The sequence below is a fragment of the Arachis duranensis genome, unplaced genomic scaffold (genome assembly GCF_000817695.3).
Source record: "Arachis duranensis cultivar V14167 unplaced genomic scaffold, aradu.V14167.gnm2.J7QH unplaced_Scaffold_354585, whole genome shotgun sequence".
NCBI lineage: Eukaryota > Viridiplantae > Streptophyta > Magnoliopsida > Fabales > Fabaceae > Arachis > Arachis duranensis.
The window spans coordinates 1459335-1478439 of record NW_026264911.1 but is presented as its reverse complement, the minus strand read 5'-3'; the positions used below and the strand labels follow the sequence as shown (position 1 = coordinate 1478439).

Here is a 19105-nt window from a genome sequence, read left to right as displayed (position 1 = left end):
GTTCCTGGAGGCGTTTATCTTGACTTTCTTGCCTTTCAGACACTCGATTGAAGGCTTGAGTAAGCTGGGAATAGTGCTCTTATTGCTGCTCCATTAGCTATTTCTGCCATTCCCTCTATTGATTCATCCAATTTGTTAGCATTTCCTTTTGCCAATCCATTCTCTGAGATTGAAGTTGCATTTGTTGTTCTTGTCCTTCCATGTATAGCCTTGACAAATCATCAATGGCTCCTCGAATGTGACCCAAATTGATGTCGGTTGGGTCTGATATCATTCTTGATGATATTCCGTGGGTTGGGGTTCTTCTTGGAGAGGCTCTTCCTCTTGTGCCTCTTCTGATGTCCTCTTCCTTAGATAGGGTCTTTTATGCTGTTGAGCTGGGGTCACATGAGTTATGTGTTGGAGTGTAAGTGATCTCCCAAGACCTAGCCAAGTTGGGTTGCTATCCTCAAAGACTACCTTGGCTTTCTTGCATAATCTAAGGATGGTGCTGGGGTACCAAAGTCTGGCACCTGAATCCTTTTTCTCGGCTGATTCTTGGATTCCTTCAGTTATAATTTCGTGCACGTTAATGCTTCCACCCTTTATCAAGCAATGTACCATGGTGGCTCGAGTGATATTGACCTCAGAATTATTTGCTACGGGAAGGATAGATCGTCGCACAAGCTCAAACCAGGCCTTGGCTTCCGGGATGAGGTCTCCTCTCCTGATGAACCGAGGTCTCTTATCTGCATACCTTTCCCAGTCAGATCCCACAATGATATATCACCTACAATCTCCTCCAATTCATCATTATCGACACCTTTATCTATTCTTTCTTGGTAACCAGGCTCAACAAAACGTGGGGATTTCAAATGGAGAACTCTAATGATTGCATTGGGGCTAAAATCCACCTCTACTCCTCTTACATAACTCTTGAAGGTAGGGGCTGTGGTCTTATCTTCTCTAACCACATTTGCATAAAATTCTCTGATGAGGTTTGTATTTACCCTTGATTCCGGGTTAGTGAGCTTTTCCCAACCCCTCTTTTCAATCTTCTCATGAATTTGTGGACACTCATTTTCATCGAATTGAAAGGTTGATTCAGGCAATATCTTCTTTTCCTTTATTTGCTCAAATTCGAGCTCATGAAAGGTTGTTTTGAATTTCTCGGTGTCGAAGGAAGGCTGTTCCATTGGTTCTTTTCCTCTTCGCCTCTTGACGTTTGATGCTGCCATGAATGAGAATTGAATATTAGAGGCTAAGGGGTTGAAGATAGAGTTCAGTTGGGTTGAAGTAGAAAGAGTCTTGAAGAAATGAGTTTTGAAGAGAGAAAAGAAGAGGTGAGTACATAAGGTGCACGTGAAGTGTGTATGGCCGAGAGAGGGAAGTGAAAAGAAGAGAATAGGGATACAGGGTGTGTACGGAAGGGTTGTGTGAAGGGGTTTATATATAGGGATGGCAATTGTTGAATGGTGTGGATTGATGATGTTGTTTTGATAGTGGACGGTCGGGGTTTTGAGATTGGATTGTCACATGGATCACCTCTTGTATGAGGGTCTTAGTTCAGTCTCCAAAGTCATTCATTCCCCATGTTGCATGGCAACACCTCCAAGGACATTCCCTGTGGAGACAAGTGTAAAGTTCCCTTGGTGTAGTGGCCGAATCTCCTTGTATTAATTGTCCTATCAATTACCATCAATGTTCCTTCTGATTCCCTATATACAAGAAGTAAATGCAATGGATTATTTAAACTTTTTGGTGCGAAAAATGTGAACTATTAAAATGTTTCTCTTTCTTTTTCTTTTTCTTTGGTTCCATTAACTAAATGCTTTCCATGAAGACAATTCAATTAAACATTAAACTCCCCATGCATGCACGTTGGTACACCAAACTTGTTTGTGATCCTATGGTACAACAAGTTTGGGACATAAATCTTTCTCATAAAGTGTGTTCAAACCACACTTGGTGTGCTTTGAACACCAAACTTATCATGTACTATACGTTTCATGTGGAAGGACTTTATATTAATTGTCAAAGTTGGATTGAAACTTCATGGAAATTATCTTATTACTACTATTATTTGAAATTTAAAAAGAAAGGGTTGTAGAACATGGGTTGCCTCCCAAGAAGCGCTTCTTTAGCGTCACTAGCTTGACGTTTGATTCTTGTCAAGGAGGTTGATGGTACTTGAACTAGAAATAACTTCATCACCTGGTGAGAAATTGTCTGTAGGAATTTTCTTATTTCTCCATCCCTTTGGAATTCTTTTCCTTGTTTCTATTGATGTTTTCTTGTTTTCTATGGATTCTTTCTCCAGGGGAATCTTGTTATTGATCTTGCATGACTCTGGTGGGTCTGGTTCCTCTTGGATCACCTTTGAACATGGTTCTTCTTGACTATCTGACTTCTCAACCCATGGGGCATCCATTGTGTTATTTGTGCTTCCTCGTTTGGCTCTTCTATCATCTTATTGTCTTTGTGATCCGCTCCTTGTGAGAGGTTGTAAACATTGAAGGCGAGCTGCTCATCATGTATTCTCAGCACTAATTCTCCCCATTCTACATCTATGAGTGCCCTAGCTGTGGCTAGAAAGGGCCTTCCCAGAATGATGGGGTAGATAGGATTCTCATCCATTTCCAAAACAACAAAATCTATGGGAAGATAGTAGCTCCCAACCTTTACCATCACATTTTCAACTATTCCTATTACTTGTTTTTGGGTTTTATCCACCAGTCTGATAATCACATCAGTAGGAGTTAGTTCATTGATTTGGAGCTTTTTCATGAGAGAGAGAGGCATTAAGTTGATGCTTGCTCCCAAGTCACAAAGTCCTTTATCAATCATTGTTTCTCCTATGGCACAAGGAATGTGGAAGCTTCCTGGATCCTCCTTCTTTGTGGGTGGTCCTGGTTGAATGAGAGCACTACAATTTCTGTTCATCTTGATTGTTTGTCCACCCTTCAATGGACTTTTTCTGACTAGTAGCTCCTTTATATACTTGATGTAGAAAGGCATCTGTTGGAGGGCTTTAATAAAGGGTATATTTACATCTAAAGATGCAAACATATCAAGAAACCTTGAGTACATTCTCCCTGCTACACCACCTTTAAGCCTGTGGGGAAAAGGTGCATATGGGTTCAATGCCTCCTTTTTCTTTAGCTCTTCCTTGGATATGAGTGGGGTTGCACAGCTTCCTTCCTCTTGACTTTCCTGTTGGTGATTTTGGAGGTGTTCTACTCCATGCATACTTCCCTCATCACTTGTGGTTATCATTTTGTATTCTTCCCATCTCACATTCTTTGGTTCTCCTCTTGGATTCTTCTCTGTATCACTATGACATTCCTCCTTTGGTATTGAGTTAATATTGCTACAATTGTCGTGTCCAGGGACTTGCTTGAATAAGAATTCAATCTGTGTTTCCAGTTTCTTGATGGCAGCATCTTGATTCTGCATGTTAGATTGCACTTCTTCCCAGAAAGCTTTACTATCTTGAATTTCTTTTGCACATGTTTTCAAGTAGAGCCTCAATCTTTGAAAGCCTATCATCTGTGGATGATGGTGGGTTGAGATTAGGTGGTTGAGAATGTTGGCTAGATGGATGTTGGTAATATCTCTGTGAGGTGTTTTGATGAGTGGCATTATTGTTGGAGTTGAAGTTGGAATGTCTCGAATCTTGTCCTTGGTCTTGTTGGTTTCCCCATCCAAAGTTGGGGTGATTTCTCCATCCAGAGTTGTATGTTTTAGAGTATGGATCATGGACTTGTCTAGGTGAATTTCCCACATAGTTGGCTTGCTCCCAGTCACCTTCTTCTCCTATGTTTACTCCTTCATGAGTTGGTGATAAGGTGATGGCTGCTGCAACTTGGTTCTCTTCCACCTTTTTGGTAAGATCTGCTAGCTGCTTGGTGATCATCTTGTTTTGGGCTAACAGTGCATCCATGTGGTTTAGCTCTATTACTCCTCTAGTGTTACTTATTTCAGAGGCATAGAAGTAGTCATTCTCAACAACTGTTTCAATGACATCTATGGCTTCTTCAACAGTTTTCTTCTTGTTTAAAGAACCTCCTGATGAATGATCTACATCCTTCTTTGATTCATAGGAAAGACCCTCATAGAAGATGTGAAGTTGAACCCACTCATTAAACATCTCTGATGGGCATCTCCTTGTCAAGTCTTTTAATCTCTCCCATGCTTCATAAAGTGTCTCACCATCTTGTTGCCTGAAAGTTTGCACCTCAGTTCTTAGCCTATTGATCTTTTGAGAAGGGTAAAATCTTGCTAAAAACTTGTTCACTACCTCCTCCCAATCTGTTAGGCTTTCTTTTGGAAAGGATTCAAGCCACTTTGTTGCCTTGTCCCTGAGTGAAAAGGGGAACAAGAGCAACCTATAGACATCCGGGTGAACTCCATTTGTCTTCACTGTGTCACAGATCCTCAAGAAGGTGGTCAAGTGTTGGTTAGGGTCTTCTTGAGCACCTCCTCCAAATGAGCAATTATTTTGCACCAAAGTGATGAACTGAGGTTTTAGCTCGAAATTGTTGGCAAGAATGGTGGGTTTCTGAATGCTGCTTCCACAGTTTCCTGGATTAGGATTGATATAGGATCCTAAGACCCTCCTTTCATGCCCAACCCGGTTTGCATGGCCTTCTCTGGCATGATTATGAGCTTCTTCTTCATGATTGTTCTCCAAATTCTCTTCCATGTTGGGTTCAAAATACTCTTCCTCTTCCTCAGCACCAACAATTCTTTTTCCTCTTGCTTCCCTTTTTCGTCTCCAAAGAGTTCTCTCAGGCTCTGAATCAAAGGATGTTGAGATTCCTTCTCTTCTCCCTGTCATACAACAAACATAATGCACAACAGGAGATATAATGAAGACAATTTTTGTTAGAATGATTGTTAGTGTGAGTGATGCAATTTATCAAACAGTTAGTGGGTTAGTGAGCTGAATTGTGGTAAACTAAGAAGGAGAACAGAAACTAGAGAGGGAATAGGGGATGAGGAAGAAATTAAAAACAGACTAAGGTAAATTACTGAATATAGAAAAGAATAACGAAAAAAATTCTCAATCTAGTGATCTTCTAGCTTAATCATTGTTGATTCAAAATCAATCCCCAGCAACGGCACCATAAACTTGATGCATGGAAACTTGTCTCTCAACAAATTTTCCTTCGGCAAGTATACCGAATTATCGTCAAGTAAAACTCACTATAGAGTGAGGTCGAATCCCACGAGGATTGATTGGTCAGGCAACTTTAGTTAGAAGAATATGCTAGTTGAGCTAAACAGAATTTAGATTGAGATGCAAAAATTTAAATGACTAGAAAGTAAATAGCAAAAATTAAAGTGCAGAATCTTAAATGGGGAATTGGGTAATGCTCATAAAAGTAAATGACAGAAATTAAAGAGAATGGGTAAGACCAGAAATGGGGGAATCATTGGGTTTAGGAGATGTTGCAATTCTCCGGATCAAGTTCATTCTCATCTCTTCCTCAATCAATGCATTCATTGATCTCCTTGGCAATCTTTCAATCATGCAACTCATTGACCTCTTGGCAATCATGATTGATTGAGCCCCAATCCCTTGGTGACTCAATCTCTTAGATCTTGATCAATAGCCAATTCTTTGGTCAATTGCTCATGAGAAGAGATGAAGTATGGTCACTGATTATACCACATACATTTCCCAATTCAAGTATTGAGGGGATTATAGTCACATATCCATCCCAACCCAAATTGGTCCAGCATGAGAAAGCAATTCTAGCATGATCTCTTCATTCCTCTTCCAAGGTTTTGAAGAGATCCAATTATGGAGAGTTTCTTTTCCAAGATAACTAACCAATTGAATTAAGATTGAAAGCTTTCTAGTAAAATCAAGAGAAAAGATAGAAGAAGAAGAATGAAAACTAATATTGATCCATCAAATTACAGCAGAGCTCCCTAACCCAATGAAAGGGGTTTAGTTGTTCATAGCTCTAGGAATTAAAAATGGCAGAAAAGAATAATCCATGCTTGAAGTACAGAAAAGTAAATATGCAAAGAGTATTTCTCCAAGGTGCCAAAAGTCCTTCTCTAGTTCAAAACTACTCCTATATATACTACTCTTCATGATCTTCTAGTGAGTTCTTCAAGTCTTGGATGTGGGTTTTGGACCTTGAGTTGAAGCAATCCTCATCTTTAGTGGGCCCAGTTTGCAGAGAAATATGAATTAGGCTTGGGCAATTAGTGAGATTAATCGTGGAATACATTTCTGGGTGCGAGAACGTTAGTGGCATTTACCATTTCCACCAACGTTCCACCTTTATATGCCCACGTTATTCTCAACGTTAGAAGGCTTAACGTGACTTCTAACGTTACTTCTCAATTCTTGGCCAACGTTAATGGGACTCACTTTTCCCATTAACGTTGGCTTGTGCCCTTTTTCGCAAACATTAATGGGAATCACTTTTTCCATTAACGTTGCTTGCCTTTTTCCTCCTACATTAGGTCTTACGTTAGCTTAGCTAACGTAGCTCTTAACGTGGAACCTATCACCTTCGAGAGCATTAGTGACACTCACCTTTGTCACTAACGCTCTAATTGCTTTAATCCCTTATGTTAGAACCCACGTTAACTAAGTTAACGTGGCTTTTAACGTAGTAATGAAGCCATCTTCCATCATGAGATCATGCATCATTAAAATATCATGTAATTCTGGCAAAAAATCTCATGAAATCATGCAAAATTCACAATAGTTGCTTGAATGAAGGTGTAAGTGTATTTTCACCCAAAACTTGCCTTGTTTACTAGGAAAATGCATGAAACTACCCTAAAACAGTAAAGAAAAGGTCAGTGAAACTGGCCTAGATGCCCTGGCATCAAGCTTCAAACTGCCAAGGGAACATCAGAGAAGAAAAAGCCAGAAAACACAGCAACAAAATACAAAAAAGCAAAAAGGTTCAAACTTTCCCAAATATACACTCAAACAAAAACCTTACTGCACCAGGAAGTAAAACAATGCAAGAAGAGAAGACGAACCAACCTGAAAAAGGTGAATCGCGCGGAGAGCAAAGACAAAAAGACCAAAAGTAGTCGTCAAAAGCAAGAAGAGCACCCACGATTTCCAAGCAAACGTCACAGAAGGAAATGAGAAAATCACAGAGAAAAACAAAAAAGAGAGAAATTAGGTTATGAAGAAGAGAAACCATTTTTCAAATGCGAAGTTTAAAAATAAAGAGACCCAGAGAAAGTGGAGCATTAAAAGCCCATTAATGAGGGTGTTAAACCCTCGCACGTTTCCAAAGCTAGAGCGGTAAATGCAAAAGCGCGCGCTTTTAAAGAAGCAGAAACGTTCCGCATTTGAAAAGGAGCTCTACAAAGATAAAGCGACAAAATGCTCGAGTTCGGCTTTACCCGAGTAGGCTCGAAGTCCAAGACTCGACCTCCAGATAAAGACCGAGCTCGAGCAGGGGCACTGTTCATACCCTGGGTCGAGCTGTCCGACCCGGGATGTTTGACAGAGAAAGCGACCGACCTTTTCAGGTCAGGGCAACCCGACCTCTTTCTAAAGAGCTCGGCCAAGTCACCAGGAAAGCCCAAAGAAGGGCCCAAATAGAGGAACACGCCCCAAATCCTAAGGCAGCCCAAGCCTATAGAGAAAAGAGTGGTTCCCTTGAAGATAAAGATGACCTCACTTGAAGATAAGTTAAAGATAAGATAAGATAACTAACTTATCTTATCTAAGAAGGTCACCCTACGCCATTATAAATACACTGGAGCACCCAGGTATAACTCAGATTCTGATTCTACTTAATACCTGCTTAATACACTTGCTAACTTAAGCATCCGAGTCCCTTGTAGGTACCCCCCACCCTCCGGGGATGAAGGATTAGCATCATCACCAAGTCCAACGAGTCGGACACAACGACTCCGACCACCATCATCAGATTGGACTCCGCAGCTCCGACCAGCATAGAAGATCTCGTCCGAGATCGACCTTTAGTTTCAGGTAACCCTCAGAAAAGATAGGATTTTTAAAAAATGAAAATTTGACTTGACTTATAAGAAATAGCTCAGTTTTAAAAATTTTTGACTAAGTCAACTCAAATTTTCGAAATTTTGAGAGAAATAAGGAAAAGATAAATTTTTTTATTTTTTGAATTTTTTAATGATGAGAGAAAAACACAAAAATGACTCAAAACATGAAAATGCAAGATCAAAACACATAATGCATGCAAGAACACTTTGAATGTCAAGATGAACACCAAGAACACTTTGAAAATCAAGATGAACATCAAGACTTATTTTTGAAAATTTTCAAGAAAAGAAAAACATGCAAGACACCAAACTTAGAAATTTTTAATGCTTAAACACTATGAATGCAAAAATGCATATGAAAAACAACAAAAAACACAAAACAAGAAAAATTAAAGATCAAACAAGAAGACTTGTCAAGAAAAACTTGAAGATCATGAAGAACACATGCATGAATTTTCGAAAAAATGCATAAATTTTTAAAACATGCAATTGACACCAAACTTAAAAATTGACTCAAGACTCAAACATGAAACACAAAATATTTTTGATTTTTATGATTTTATTAATTAAATTTTTTTGGATTTTTCGAAAATAATTTTTAGAAAAATGAAAAAAGAAAGAAAATTTTTTTTGAAAGATTTTTGAAAACTTTTTGAAAAGAAAATTACCTAATCTGAGCAAAAAGATGAACCGTCAGTTGTCCAAACTTGAACAATCCCCGGCAACGGCACCAAAAACGTGGTGCACGAAATTGTGATCATCAACAATGGTGCCAAAGACTTGGAGCTCTCAAACGTGAATCACAGTTTGTCACAACTTTGCACAACTAACCAGCAAGTGCACTGGGTCGTCCAAGTAATACCTTACGTGAGTAAGGGTCGATCCCACGGAGATTGTTGGTATGAAGCAAGCTATGGTTATCTTGTAAATCTCAGTCAGGCAGATTCAAATGGATATAATGGTTTTCGAATATAAAGATAAATTAAGCATAAAATAGACATAGAGATACTTATGTAATTCATTGATGGAAATTTCAGATAAGTGTATGGAGATGCTTTGTCCCTTCTGAATCTCTGCTTTCCTACTGCCTTCCTCCAATCATTCTTACTCATTTCTATGGCAAGCTGTATGTAGGGCATCACTGTTGTCAATGGCTACATTCCATCCTCTCAGTGAAAAGGGTCCAAATGCTCTGTCACAGCATAGTTAATCATCTGTCGGTTCTCGATCATGTCGGAATAGAATCCATTGATTCTTTTGCGTCTATCACTATGCCCAACAATCGTGAGTTTGAAGCTCGTCACAGTCATTCAATCCCTGAATCCTACTCGGAATACCACAGACAAGGTTTAGACTTTCCAGATTCTCAAGAATGGCCGCCAATAATTCTAGCTTATACCACGAAGACTCTGATCTCATGGAATGGAAGGCTCGGTTGTCAGGCAAGGGCAACCATGCGTCGTGCATCAGGAATCCAAGAGATACACACTCTAGCTCTCGCTTGTAGAACAGAGGTGGTTGTCAGGCACGCGTTCATAAGGATGGATGGTGATGAGTGTCACGGATCATCACATCCATCAGGTTGAAGTACAAGTGGTATCTTAGAATAAGAATAAGCGTGAATTGAATAGAAAATAGTAGTAATTGCGTTAAAACTCAAGGTACAGCAGAGCTCCACACCCTTAATCTATGGTGTGTAGAAACTCCACCGTTGAAAATACATAAGTGATGGTGGTCCAGGCATGGCCAAATTGCCAGCCCCCAAAATATGATATGAAATTCAAAACTAGGCAAAAGGACTTGGTCTAAGGACTAGGCGTCCAAAGATCCCTAATACAATAATAAAATGTTCTATTTATACTAGACTAGCTACTAGGGTTTACACAAATAAGTAATTGATGCAGAAATCCACTTCCAGGGCCTACTTAGTGTGTGCTTGGGCTGAGCTTGAGCTTTACACGTGCAGAGGCTTCTTTTGGAGTTAAATGGCAAGTTGTAACATGTTTTTGGCGTTTAACTCTGGTTTATGACGTGTTTCTGGCGTTTTACTCTAGAATGCAGCATGGAACTGGCGTTGAATGCCAGTTTGCGTCGTCTAAACTCAAACAAAGTATGGACTGTTACATATTGCTGGAAAGCTCTGGATGTCTACTTTCCAACACCGTTGAGAGCGCGCCATTTCGAGTTTCTTAGCTCCAGAAAATCCATTTCGAGTGTAGGGAGTTCAGAATCCAACAGCATCAGCAGTCCTTTGTCAGCCTTCTATCAGAGTTTTGCTCAGGTCCCTCAATTTCAGCCAGAAAATACCTGAAATCACAGAAAAAAAACGCAAACTCATAGCAAAGTCCAGAAATGTGAATTTAGCATGAAAACTAATGAAAACATCCCTAAAAGTAGCTAGACCCTACTAAAAGCTACCTAGAAATAATGCCAAAAAGTGTATAAATTATCCGCTCATCACTCAGCCAAACATTCACCAAGTGGGACCCAAAAGTGGATTTTAACACTAAAAAGATTGTTTTACCTTTACTAGTCATTTGTTTAGTATTTAAGGGATTAAATTTATGTTATTCGAACCTTTAATCAGCTTTTTATAGAATTTACACCTTTTTACCATTGTATTTCCTTTTAGTATGAGTTTCTAAACCTCCTAGGTTGAGGGGAGGAGCCCTGCTAAGTTCTATGAATTAATAAAAGTATTACTGTTCTTTTCCGAGCCGTGTTTGATTAATGCTAAGATGTATATTCGTTCTTCATCAATATAAATGTGTTGAACTGTTATAAGGTTATCACATTCTACATGGGTTCAGAGTGCGTCTTTCATCGGACAATGATGAACCACCAGCTTGATTTTACATCTCTCAGACGACTAATCCACAACTTCGTTGCAGACTTCTTGAGACATCAGTTCAGCCAATTTATGAGGAGATTAGGGACTCGGTGGTAGAGGTTAGAACCAAAGGCACAACATCCTCCGATCTGGAAGATTCGACCTTGTCTGTGGCGTTTTGAGTAGGATCACCAAGGAGAATGAACTGCAGGAGCTTCACCCTAAATCGGAATGGATACGCACTAATCCTAGTATTTAGATTTGGAGGAGTATTGGCGGCTGCTCAAACCATCGTCAATCACATACAGCCTGCCATTGAAGAAATCATTCACAAAGCAAAGAAGACAGTACTACCAGAGTTAATTCAGAAAGACAAAGCAACTCCAATCCTTAACCATATTCCTGTTACTGACTCCATTCCAATTCACAAATACAAATTAAGAATAGTTTCCTCGTAAACCTTCTGATTTTCCCTGACTAAGACCTGCAAGATAACCATAGCTTGCTTCAAACCACAATCTTCATGGGATCGACCCTGCTCGCTCAAGTATTACTTCGACGAACTATTGCACTTGCTGGTATAGTTGTATGAAAGTGTGGGGATTCGTGCACTAAGTTTTTGGCGCCATTGCCAGGGATTGTTCGAGTTTGGACAAACTGACAGATTGTCTTGCTCCCTAGATCAGGTAATTTTTATTTTATTTGAGTCTTTTACTTTTATTTTCTTCTTCTTCAATTTTCGAAAAAATTAAAAACCTTTTTCGAAAATATTTTTCTTTTCTTTGTTTAATCTTTGTTCTTGGTTTGAGTCTTTTTATTTTCGTTCTTGGTTATTTTCGTTTTCTTTGAGTCTTTCTTTCTAAAAATTTTTCAAAAATAGTTTCTTTGTTTAATTCTTGTGTCAATCTTTAAGTTTTGTGTCTTCTTGTTGTTTTTCTTTTAATTTTCAAAAATTTGTGTTTAGTTTTCTAAAACTTTTAAGTTTGGTGTCCTTTATATGTTCTTGTGTTCTTTAAGTTTCTTGAGTCTCGTTTTTAGTGTTCTTTTTAATCTTTACGGTGTTCTTGTGTTTTCTTTGTGTTTTCATCTTAAAATTTTGAAGTTTGGTGTCCCTTTGTGTTTTTCCCTCAAATTTTTTAAAACTTGGGTGCTAGATCTAAATTTTAAGTTTTGTGTCTTTTACTTGTTTTTCTCTCTCTTCATTAAATTCAAAAATAAAAAAATATCTTTTCTATTTTTATTTTAAATTAATTTTCGAAAATTAACATTAAAAATTCAGATTTCAATTTTAAATTTTTATCTTATCTTAGTCTTCAAGTTTTCAAAAATCAAATTTTTTCAAAATTAAAAATCTCATCTTTTTCAAAATTCTTATCTTTTTCAAAATTTTATCTTATCCTTTTCAATTTTCAAAATTTAAGAATTCAAATTTCAATTTTCAAAATTAAATCTTTTTCAAAATCAAATTTCAAAACTTATCTTTTTCAAATCTTTTTTGTTTCTTATCTTATCCTTTCTAATCTCAAATTTTAAAATCAAATCTTTTTCAAATCTTTTTAATTTCTTTTCTTATCTTTTCTAATTTCAAACTTTTAAAATTAAAATCTTTTCTTATCTTATCTCTTATTTTAAATTCAATTATTTCTTAATTAATCACTTCTTTTTCTCTCTTCTTTTTCAAAACTTCCTAACTAACTCTTCTCTTTTAATTTTCGAAAATTCCTTCTTCTTCTCCCTCTTCTATTTTCGAAAATTCACTAACTAATTTTCAATTCTTTTTAAATTGTAAACTTTTTTTGAAAATAATTAATAAATAAAATAAAAACAAAAATATTTTAATTCTTATTTATCCTTTATATTTATACTTCTTCTCCTATTCACTTCTCTTTATTCGAACTCTACTCCTCTCCCATCCTCCATCTTCACTTTTTTATCTTCTTCTTTCTTCTTCACATCTCACTGGGTGTCTTCTATACTTAAATCAAACATAGAAGCTTCCTTTCTTTCTTTCTTCTTTTCTTGTTTATGACCAGGAATAGGGATAAAGAACCCCTCTATGATCTTGATCCTGAACCTGAAATGACTCTGAAGAAAAGCTTACAACAAGCTAGAGCATAACACTCCAGGAGAAACCTTTCAGAAAATTTTAAACAAGAAAAAAGAGTCATGACCAAACCTGAAGGTGATGCCAGAAAGGTTCTTGGTGATTTCACCATGCCTACCTCTGACTTTTATGGCAGAGGTACCTCTGTACCTGCCATTGGAGCTAACAATTTTGAGCTTAAGCCTTAGTTAGTCTCTCTTTTGCAACAAAACTGCAAGTTTCATGGACTTCCACTGGAAGATCCACATCAGTTCTTGGCTGAATTCTTGCAGATCTATGATCTTTCCCTTTGCTGTAAGAAACAAAGCTAAGTTATGGTTGGATTCTCAACCAAAAGAGAGTTTAGACTTTAGGAAAAAGCTGGTTAATGCTTTTCTGGCTAAATTCTTTCCCCCTCAAAGGATGAGCAAGATTAAAGTGGAAGTTCAAACCTTCAGACAAAGAGAAGATGTCTATGAAGCTTGAGAAAGATACAAGCAATTGATCAGGAGATGTCCTCCTGACATGCTCTCAGAATGGTCTATCATAGGCGTGTTCTATGATGGTCTATTTGAGATGTCCAAAATATCATTGGACAGCTCTGCAGGTGGATCACTCTACTTGAAGAAAACACCTGCAGAAGCTAGAGAACTCATTGAGATGGTTGCAAACAACCAGTTCATGTACACTTCTAAAAGAAATCATGTAAACCATGGGACTTCTTAGAAGCAAGGAGTTCTTAAGGTTGATACTCTGAATGCCATATTGGCTCAGAACAAGATCTTGACCCAACAGGTTAATATGATCTCTCAGCATTTAACTGGAATGCAAACTGCAGCTGGCAGTACTCAGGAAGCTTTTTCTGAAATAGAAGCTTATGATCCTGATCAACTTATCATGGAGGAGGTGAATTACATGGGATAACCCTGTGGAAACACCTACAATCCTTCATGGAGGAACCATCCTAACCTCTCATGCAACGATCAACAGAAACCTCAGCAAGGTTTCAATAACAATCAAGGTGGTAGGAACCAAGAAAGGTTCAACAATAAAACACCATTCATATCTTCTCAAGGGAATATGGAAATCTCTAAGCAGAGCCTCTTTAACTTAGTTACTCTGTTTCTAGCCTCTTGAAGACCACTCATAGTTTTATAAATGAAACAAGGTCCTCCATCAGAAATTTGGAGGTACAAGTTGGTCAGCTGAGCAAGAGAATCCCTGGGACTCCTCCTAACACTCTACCTAGTAACACTGAGGTGAACCCAAGAGAAGAGTGCAAGGCCATAACCATGGAGGTAGAGGCCGAATTTGGAGAGAATCGGGTGGCGTTGAACGCCAATGAAGGACATGTCATTGGGCGTTCAATGCCCAATCATACAGCAAAGCTAGCGCTGAACGCCAGTGAAGAACCCCTCACTGGGCGTTCAACACTCATCCTGGCAGCAGAGTTGGCATTGAATGCTGGCCAGGGAGCACTGGCTGGGCGTTTAACGCCCAAACATACAGGCACTCTGGCGCTGAACACTAGTGAGGAAACCCTCACTGGGTGTTCAATGCCCATACACCCAGTAGTCGGGGTTAGTTTAAGAAAGACATGGTCTCCCTCACTAAACTCTAAGGGTCTACGTCTATTATCGGCATAGCTCTTTTGACGACTCTGTGCTGTCTGGATCTTCTGGCGAATCCCCTTTATCTTCTCAGTAGTTTCTTGCACTAAGTCTGGACCCAAGACACTAGCTTCTCCGTCATCATTCCAACACAATGGTGTCTGACATCTCCTTCGATAGAGAGCTTCATATGGTGCCATCCCGATACTTTGTTGGTAACTATTGTTGTAGACGAACTCGACCAACGGCAAATATTTATCCCAACTACCTTGGTTATTCATCACACAAGATCTTAGCATGTCTTCCAATGTCTGGATTGTCTGCTCTGATTGTCCATCTGTCTGAGGATGGTATGCTGTTATGCAATTCTGTTCCTAAAGCTTTTTGGAAAGCTCCCCAGAATCTGGAAGTAAACCTCGGATCTCGGTCTGAAACAATTGATGAAGGTATTTCATGCAATCGTACAATTTCTTGAATATATATCCGTGCCAGCCTTTCTAACGTATAATCAACTCGAATCGGAAGGAAGTGCGCTGATTTTGTCAACCTGTCCACAATTACCCAAATGGCATCGTGTCTCGTTGAAGTCGTTGGCAATCCCATGACAAAATCCATAGTGATATGCTCCCATTTCCATTATGGTATTTCTAAGGGTTGCAGGGTTCCTGACAGTTTCTGGTGTTCCACCTTCACCTTCTGGCAAGTTAAACATTTTGAGACATAATCAGCTACCTCTTTCTTTAAGCCCGGCCACCAGAACATTTGTTTCAAATCCTGGTACATCTTTGTTACTCCAGGATGCATAGAAAATCTACTTTGATGAGTTTCTGCAAGAATCCTTTGCCGTAAATCTCCAGAGCTAGGCACACAAATTCTGTTCTTGTATCACCAGAGACTGCTACGATCTAGTCTTACAGCTTCTGGTTCTTCTACTTTCATCCGTCTCAGCATCGTCATCATTTCTGAGTCCTGTGCTTGTGCTTGCTGAATCCTAATCTTAAAATCTGGTGTTATATGCAACTGCGCCAAACAAACTACATTTGACGTCTCAGTCATAGCCAACTTAAGGTCCTCAAATTCTGCAAGTAGCTTCTCTTCCTTTATCATCATCCAAGAGATACTCAAATTCTTCCTGCTCAAGGCGTTTGCCACCACGTTTGCTTTTCCTGGGTGATAACTTAACTTAAAATCATAGTCCTTCAGGAACTCCATCCACCATCGCTGTCGCATATTAGGATCCTTCTGGTCAAAGATATACTTTAAACTTTTGTGGTCAGAGAAAACTTCTAGTTGAGTGCCATACAAATAGTGCCTCCAGATCTTCAGAGCAAACACCACTGCAGCCAACTCTAAGTCATGCATCGGATAATTTTGTTCATGAGGTCTCAGCTGCCGGGAAGCATAAGCCACCACATTTTTGTCTTGCATCAGCACACACCCAAGTCCTTTATGAGAGGCATCACAATATACTTCAAATGGTTTCTGTGGGTCGGGTAGTACTAATACAGGTGCAGTTGTTAACTTCTCCTTAAGCATCTTGAAACTTCTATCACACTCAGCCGTCCAAACGAACGGAACTTCCTTTCGTGTAAGGTAAGTCAAAGGTAAGGCTATCTGTGAAAATCCTTTGATGAACCTCCGGTAATATCCAGCAAGTCCGAGAAAACTCCAAACTTCTGTAACGGTCGTAGGTGGTTCCCATTGCACTACTGCTTCAATTTTTGAAGGATCCACCGCAATTCCTCCCTGTGATATAACATGTCCCAAAAATGCCACCTTCTCTGTCCAGAACTCAACATGCCCCAGAAATACCACCTGCTTTGTCCAGAATTTGCATTTTGATAACTTGGCATACAATTTTTGAGTCCTTAGTATTTGCAGCACAGTCCTCAAATGTTGTTCATGCTTTCTCTCCGTCTTCTCTTAGATGAGGATATTGTTTGTAAAAACTACCATGAATCGATTAGGATACGGATGAAAGATACGATTCATGTAATCCATAAAAATCGCAGGAGCATTAGTTAGTCCAAACGACATAACTGTATACTCATAGTGACCATATCGAGTTCTAAATGCAGTCTTCGATATATCTGACTCTTTCACTCGAATCTGGTGATAGCCCGATTGCAAATCAATCTTCGAAAACACAGTTGCACCTTTTAACTAATCCATCAAATCATCTATTCGTGGAAGTGGATACTTGTTCTTGATAGTGACTTTATTTAACTGTCCGTAATCTACGCAAAGTCTCATTCCACCATCCTTCTTCTTTACTAGCAATACCGGAGCTCCCCAAGGTGATGCACTGGGACGAATAAATTTCTTCCCAAGTAACTCATCCAACAACTTCTTCAACTCTGCCCAAGTAGCTCATCCAACTGCTTCTTCAACTCTGCAAGTTCCAGTGGTGACATCCGGTACGGTGCTATGGAAATTGGTCCGGTTCCAGGTACAAGTTCAAGGCTGAATTCTATCTCCCGCTGAGGAGGAAACTCAGGTATGTCATCCGGGAAAACATCAGGAAATTCCTTTACCACTCGGATTTGTTCTAACCTTACTTCACTGTCATTTGAGCTAGCCGCTAACAGAACGTACCCCTCACAATCACTCCCGTCTAAGGTAACTCTTACAGAATTCAGATATAAGGTATGTGACAAAAATGGTTTAATATCTAAACTATCAGACGGGATAACAGCAGTTCTTTCAAAGCAATCAAGGAAAACATGATACTTGGACAACCAATCTAATCCTAGAATAACTTCTAAACCACATAGAGACAAACAGATTAGATCATGTATAAAAGTTCTGTTCCTAATAGTGAATGGTACTTGCAGGCACACTAAACTAGTCAAAGCATTTTGGGATGCAGGTGTATGGACAATTAGATCAAAGTTCAACTCAGAGAAATCTAGTCCCAACTCACGAGCAACAGTTAAAGAAATAAAAGAATGCAATGCACCCAAATCATACAGTACAGTTAGAAATCGATTCTTGACGTAACATTGACATTGGATCAGGGCGTCTGATTGCATAGCATCATCAGCAGTCATGGCAAATACTCGACCTTGTTGTTGGGTTCGTATTGGATTCCGAGCGAATATCTTTGGGCATTCCTTAGCAATATGTCCAGTTCCTCCACATCTATAACAATTGAATGTTCCAAACAAACACGGCTTAATACCATGATCCTTCCCACATTGCTTGCATGTAGTGTTCACCTGCACCTGTTGAGGTCGTTTGCCATTATCCTGCCTCGGTCTACCTCCGTTTCCACCCACAGAGCAAGCAGGAACGTTACCAGCTTGTGGATTCCTTCGCTGTGGCACACCAGGTGTCTTGAAGTTTGTCCTTCGTGGTTGCCAATTATAGCCATTGTAGTTCCTTGGTGGAAATCCTTGACGACTTGCTTTAGAGGCAATTACCTTCTTAGCATATTCTTCTACTAACTTACACTTATTAACCAGCTCAGCAAAATTTTGTATCTCAAATGGAACTACAGAACTCATCAGATCCTCATGAAGGCCCCCTTCGAACTTCAAACACTTCCATTCTTCAAAGTTAGCAGGATTCCCTTGGCAGATCTTGGAGAAACGGCACAAGTCGTCAAACTTACGGGCATATTCTGCAACAGTTGTGTTACCCTGCTTCAGCTGCATAAGTTCCATCTCCTTAGCATCACGAGCTGCCCTCGGAAAATACTTCTTATAAAATTCATCCTTAAAAGTATTCCAAGGAATATCGCCTTCATCTTGTTGCAACAGTCGTTGTATCCCCTGCCACCAATGCTCAGCTTCTCCTTCCAACATATAAGTAGCAAACTCTACGTGCTGGCCTTCCGGAACATGTTGCGCTCGCAGTGATCGTTCGATAGCTCGAAACCAATTGTCAGCATCAGTCGCAACAAGTGTACCTTTAAACTTAGGCGGTTTAACTTTCAGAAAAGTCGCAAGGGTCATAGGTCTTTCGAGATGCCCTAAGTTATTCTCATCATTTCCACTATCTTCCCCATGCTCATTCTCATTCCCGTTTCTCACTCCAAGACGATCAACAGCCATAGCTACTGCTACTGCAGCCTCACGCACTGCCTCAGCCACAGCATTCATGGTAGTCATAAACGTCTCCTGTTCCCTCTCGTAGTTAACATTAGGAATTCCTTCCCGTACGCCTTGTCTCCGTGAACCCATCATGGTCATGTTCACACCAAACAATCATTATTAAGGTGATCAGTCTTAACACTTCAAGTCAAGTGTGAACATTCCCAGAATGAAAACACAGAGACAATCATGCAACACATATCACATAGATATCCTATAAGCATGAGACAGATAACAAAGTATGCAATGAAGCATAGTCAGTCCACTCCCCAGGCTCTATTGGGAACGAACTGCTCTGATACCAACTTGTAACGACCCAACTCCCAGTATGCCATGGTCATACAAGAAGCTAAGTGTTACTAACTTATCCTTCCTAATTGTTATTTATTATTTAATATTTGAGCCTGTTCCTTGTTAGAGCGATGCCAATTTTACGAGTAATTTTTTTTTATTTGTTACGGACGTTTAGGTAAAATAAACAAGCATACAATGA

The 19105-nt window shown here is 39.3% G+C and overlaps 1 protein-coding gene across 1 annotated transcript; it reads right to left on the bottom strand.

The window, feature by feature from the left end:
* Window positions 1-16869: 16869 nt before the first annotated feature.
* Window positions 16870-18711, bottom strand: LOC127744457 (uncharacterized). The gene has a single exon (XM_052256602.1). It carries the CDS (start codon window positions 18709-18711, stop codon window positions 16870-16872), a length of 1842 nt encoding a protein of 613 aa, XP_052112562.1.
* Window positions 18712-19105: the final 394 nt, after the last annotated feature.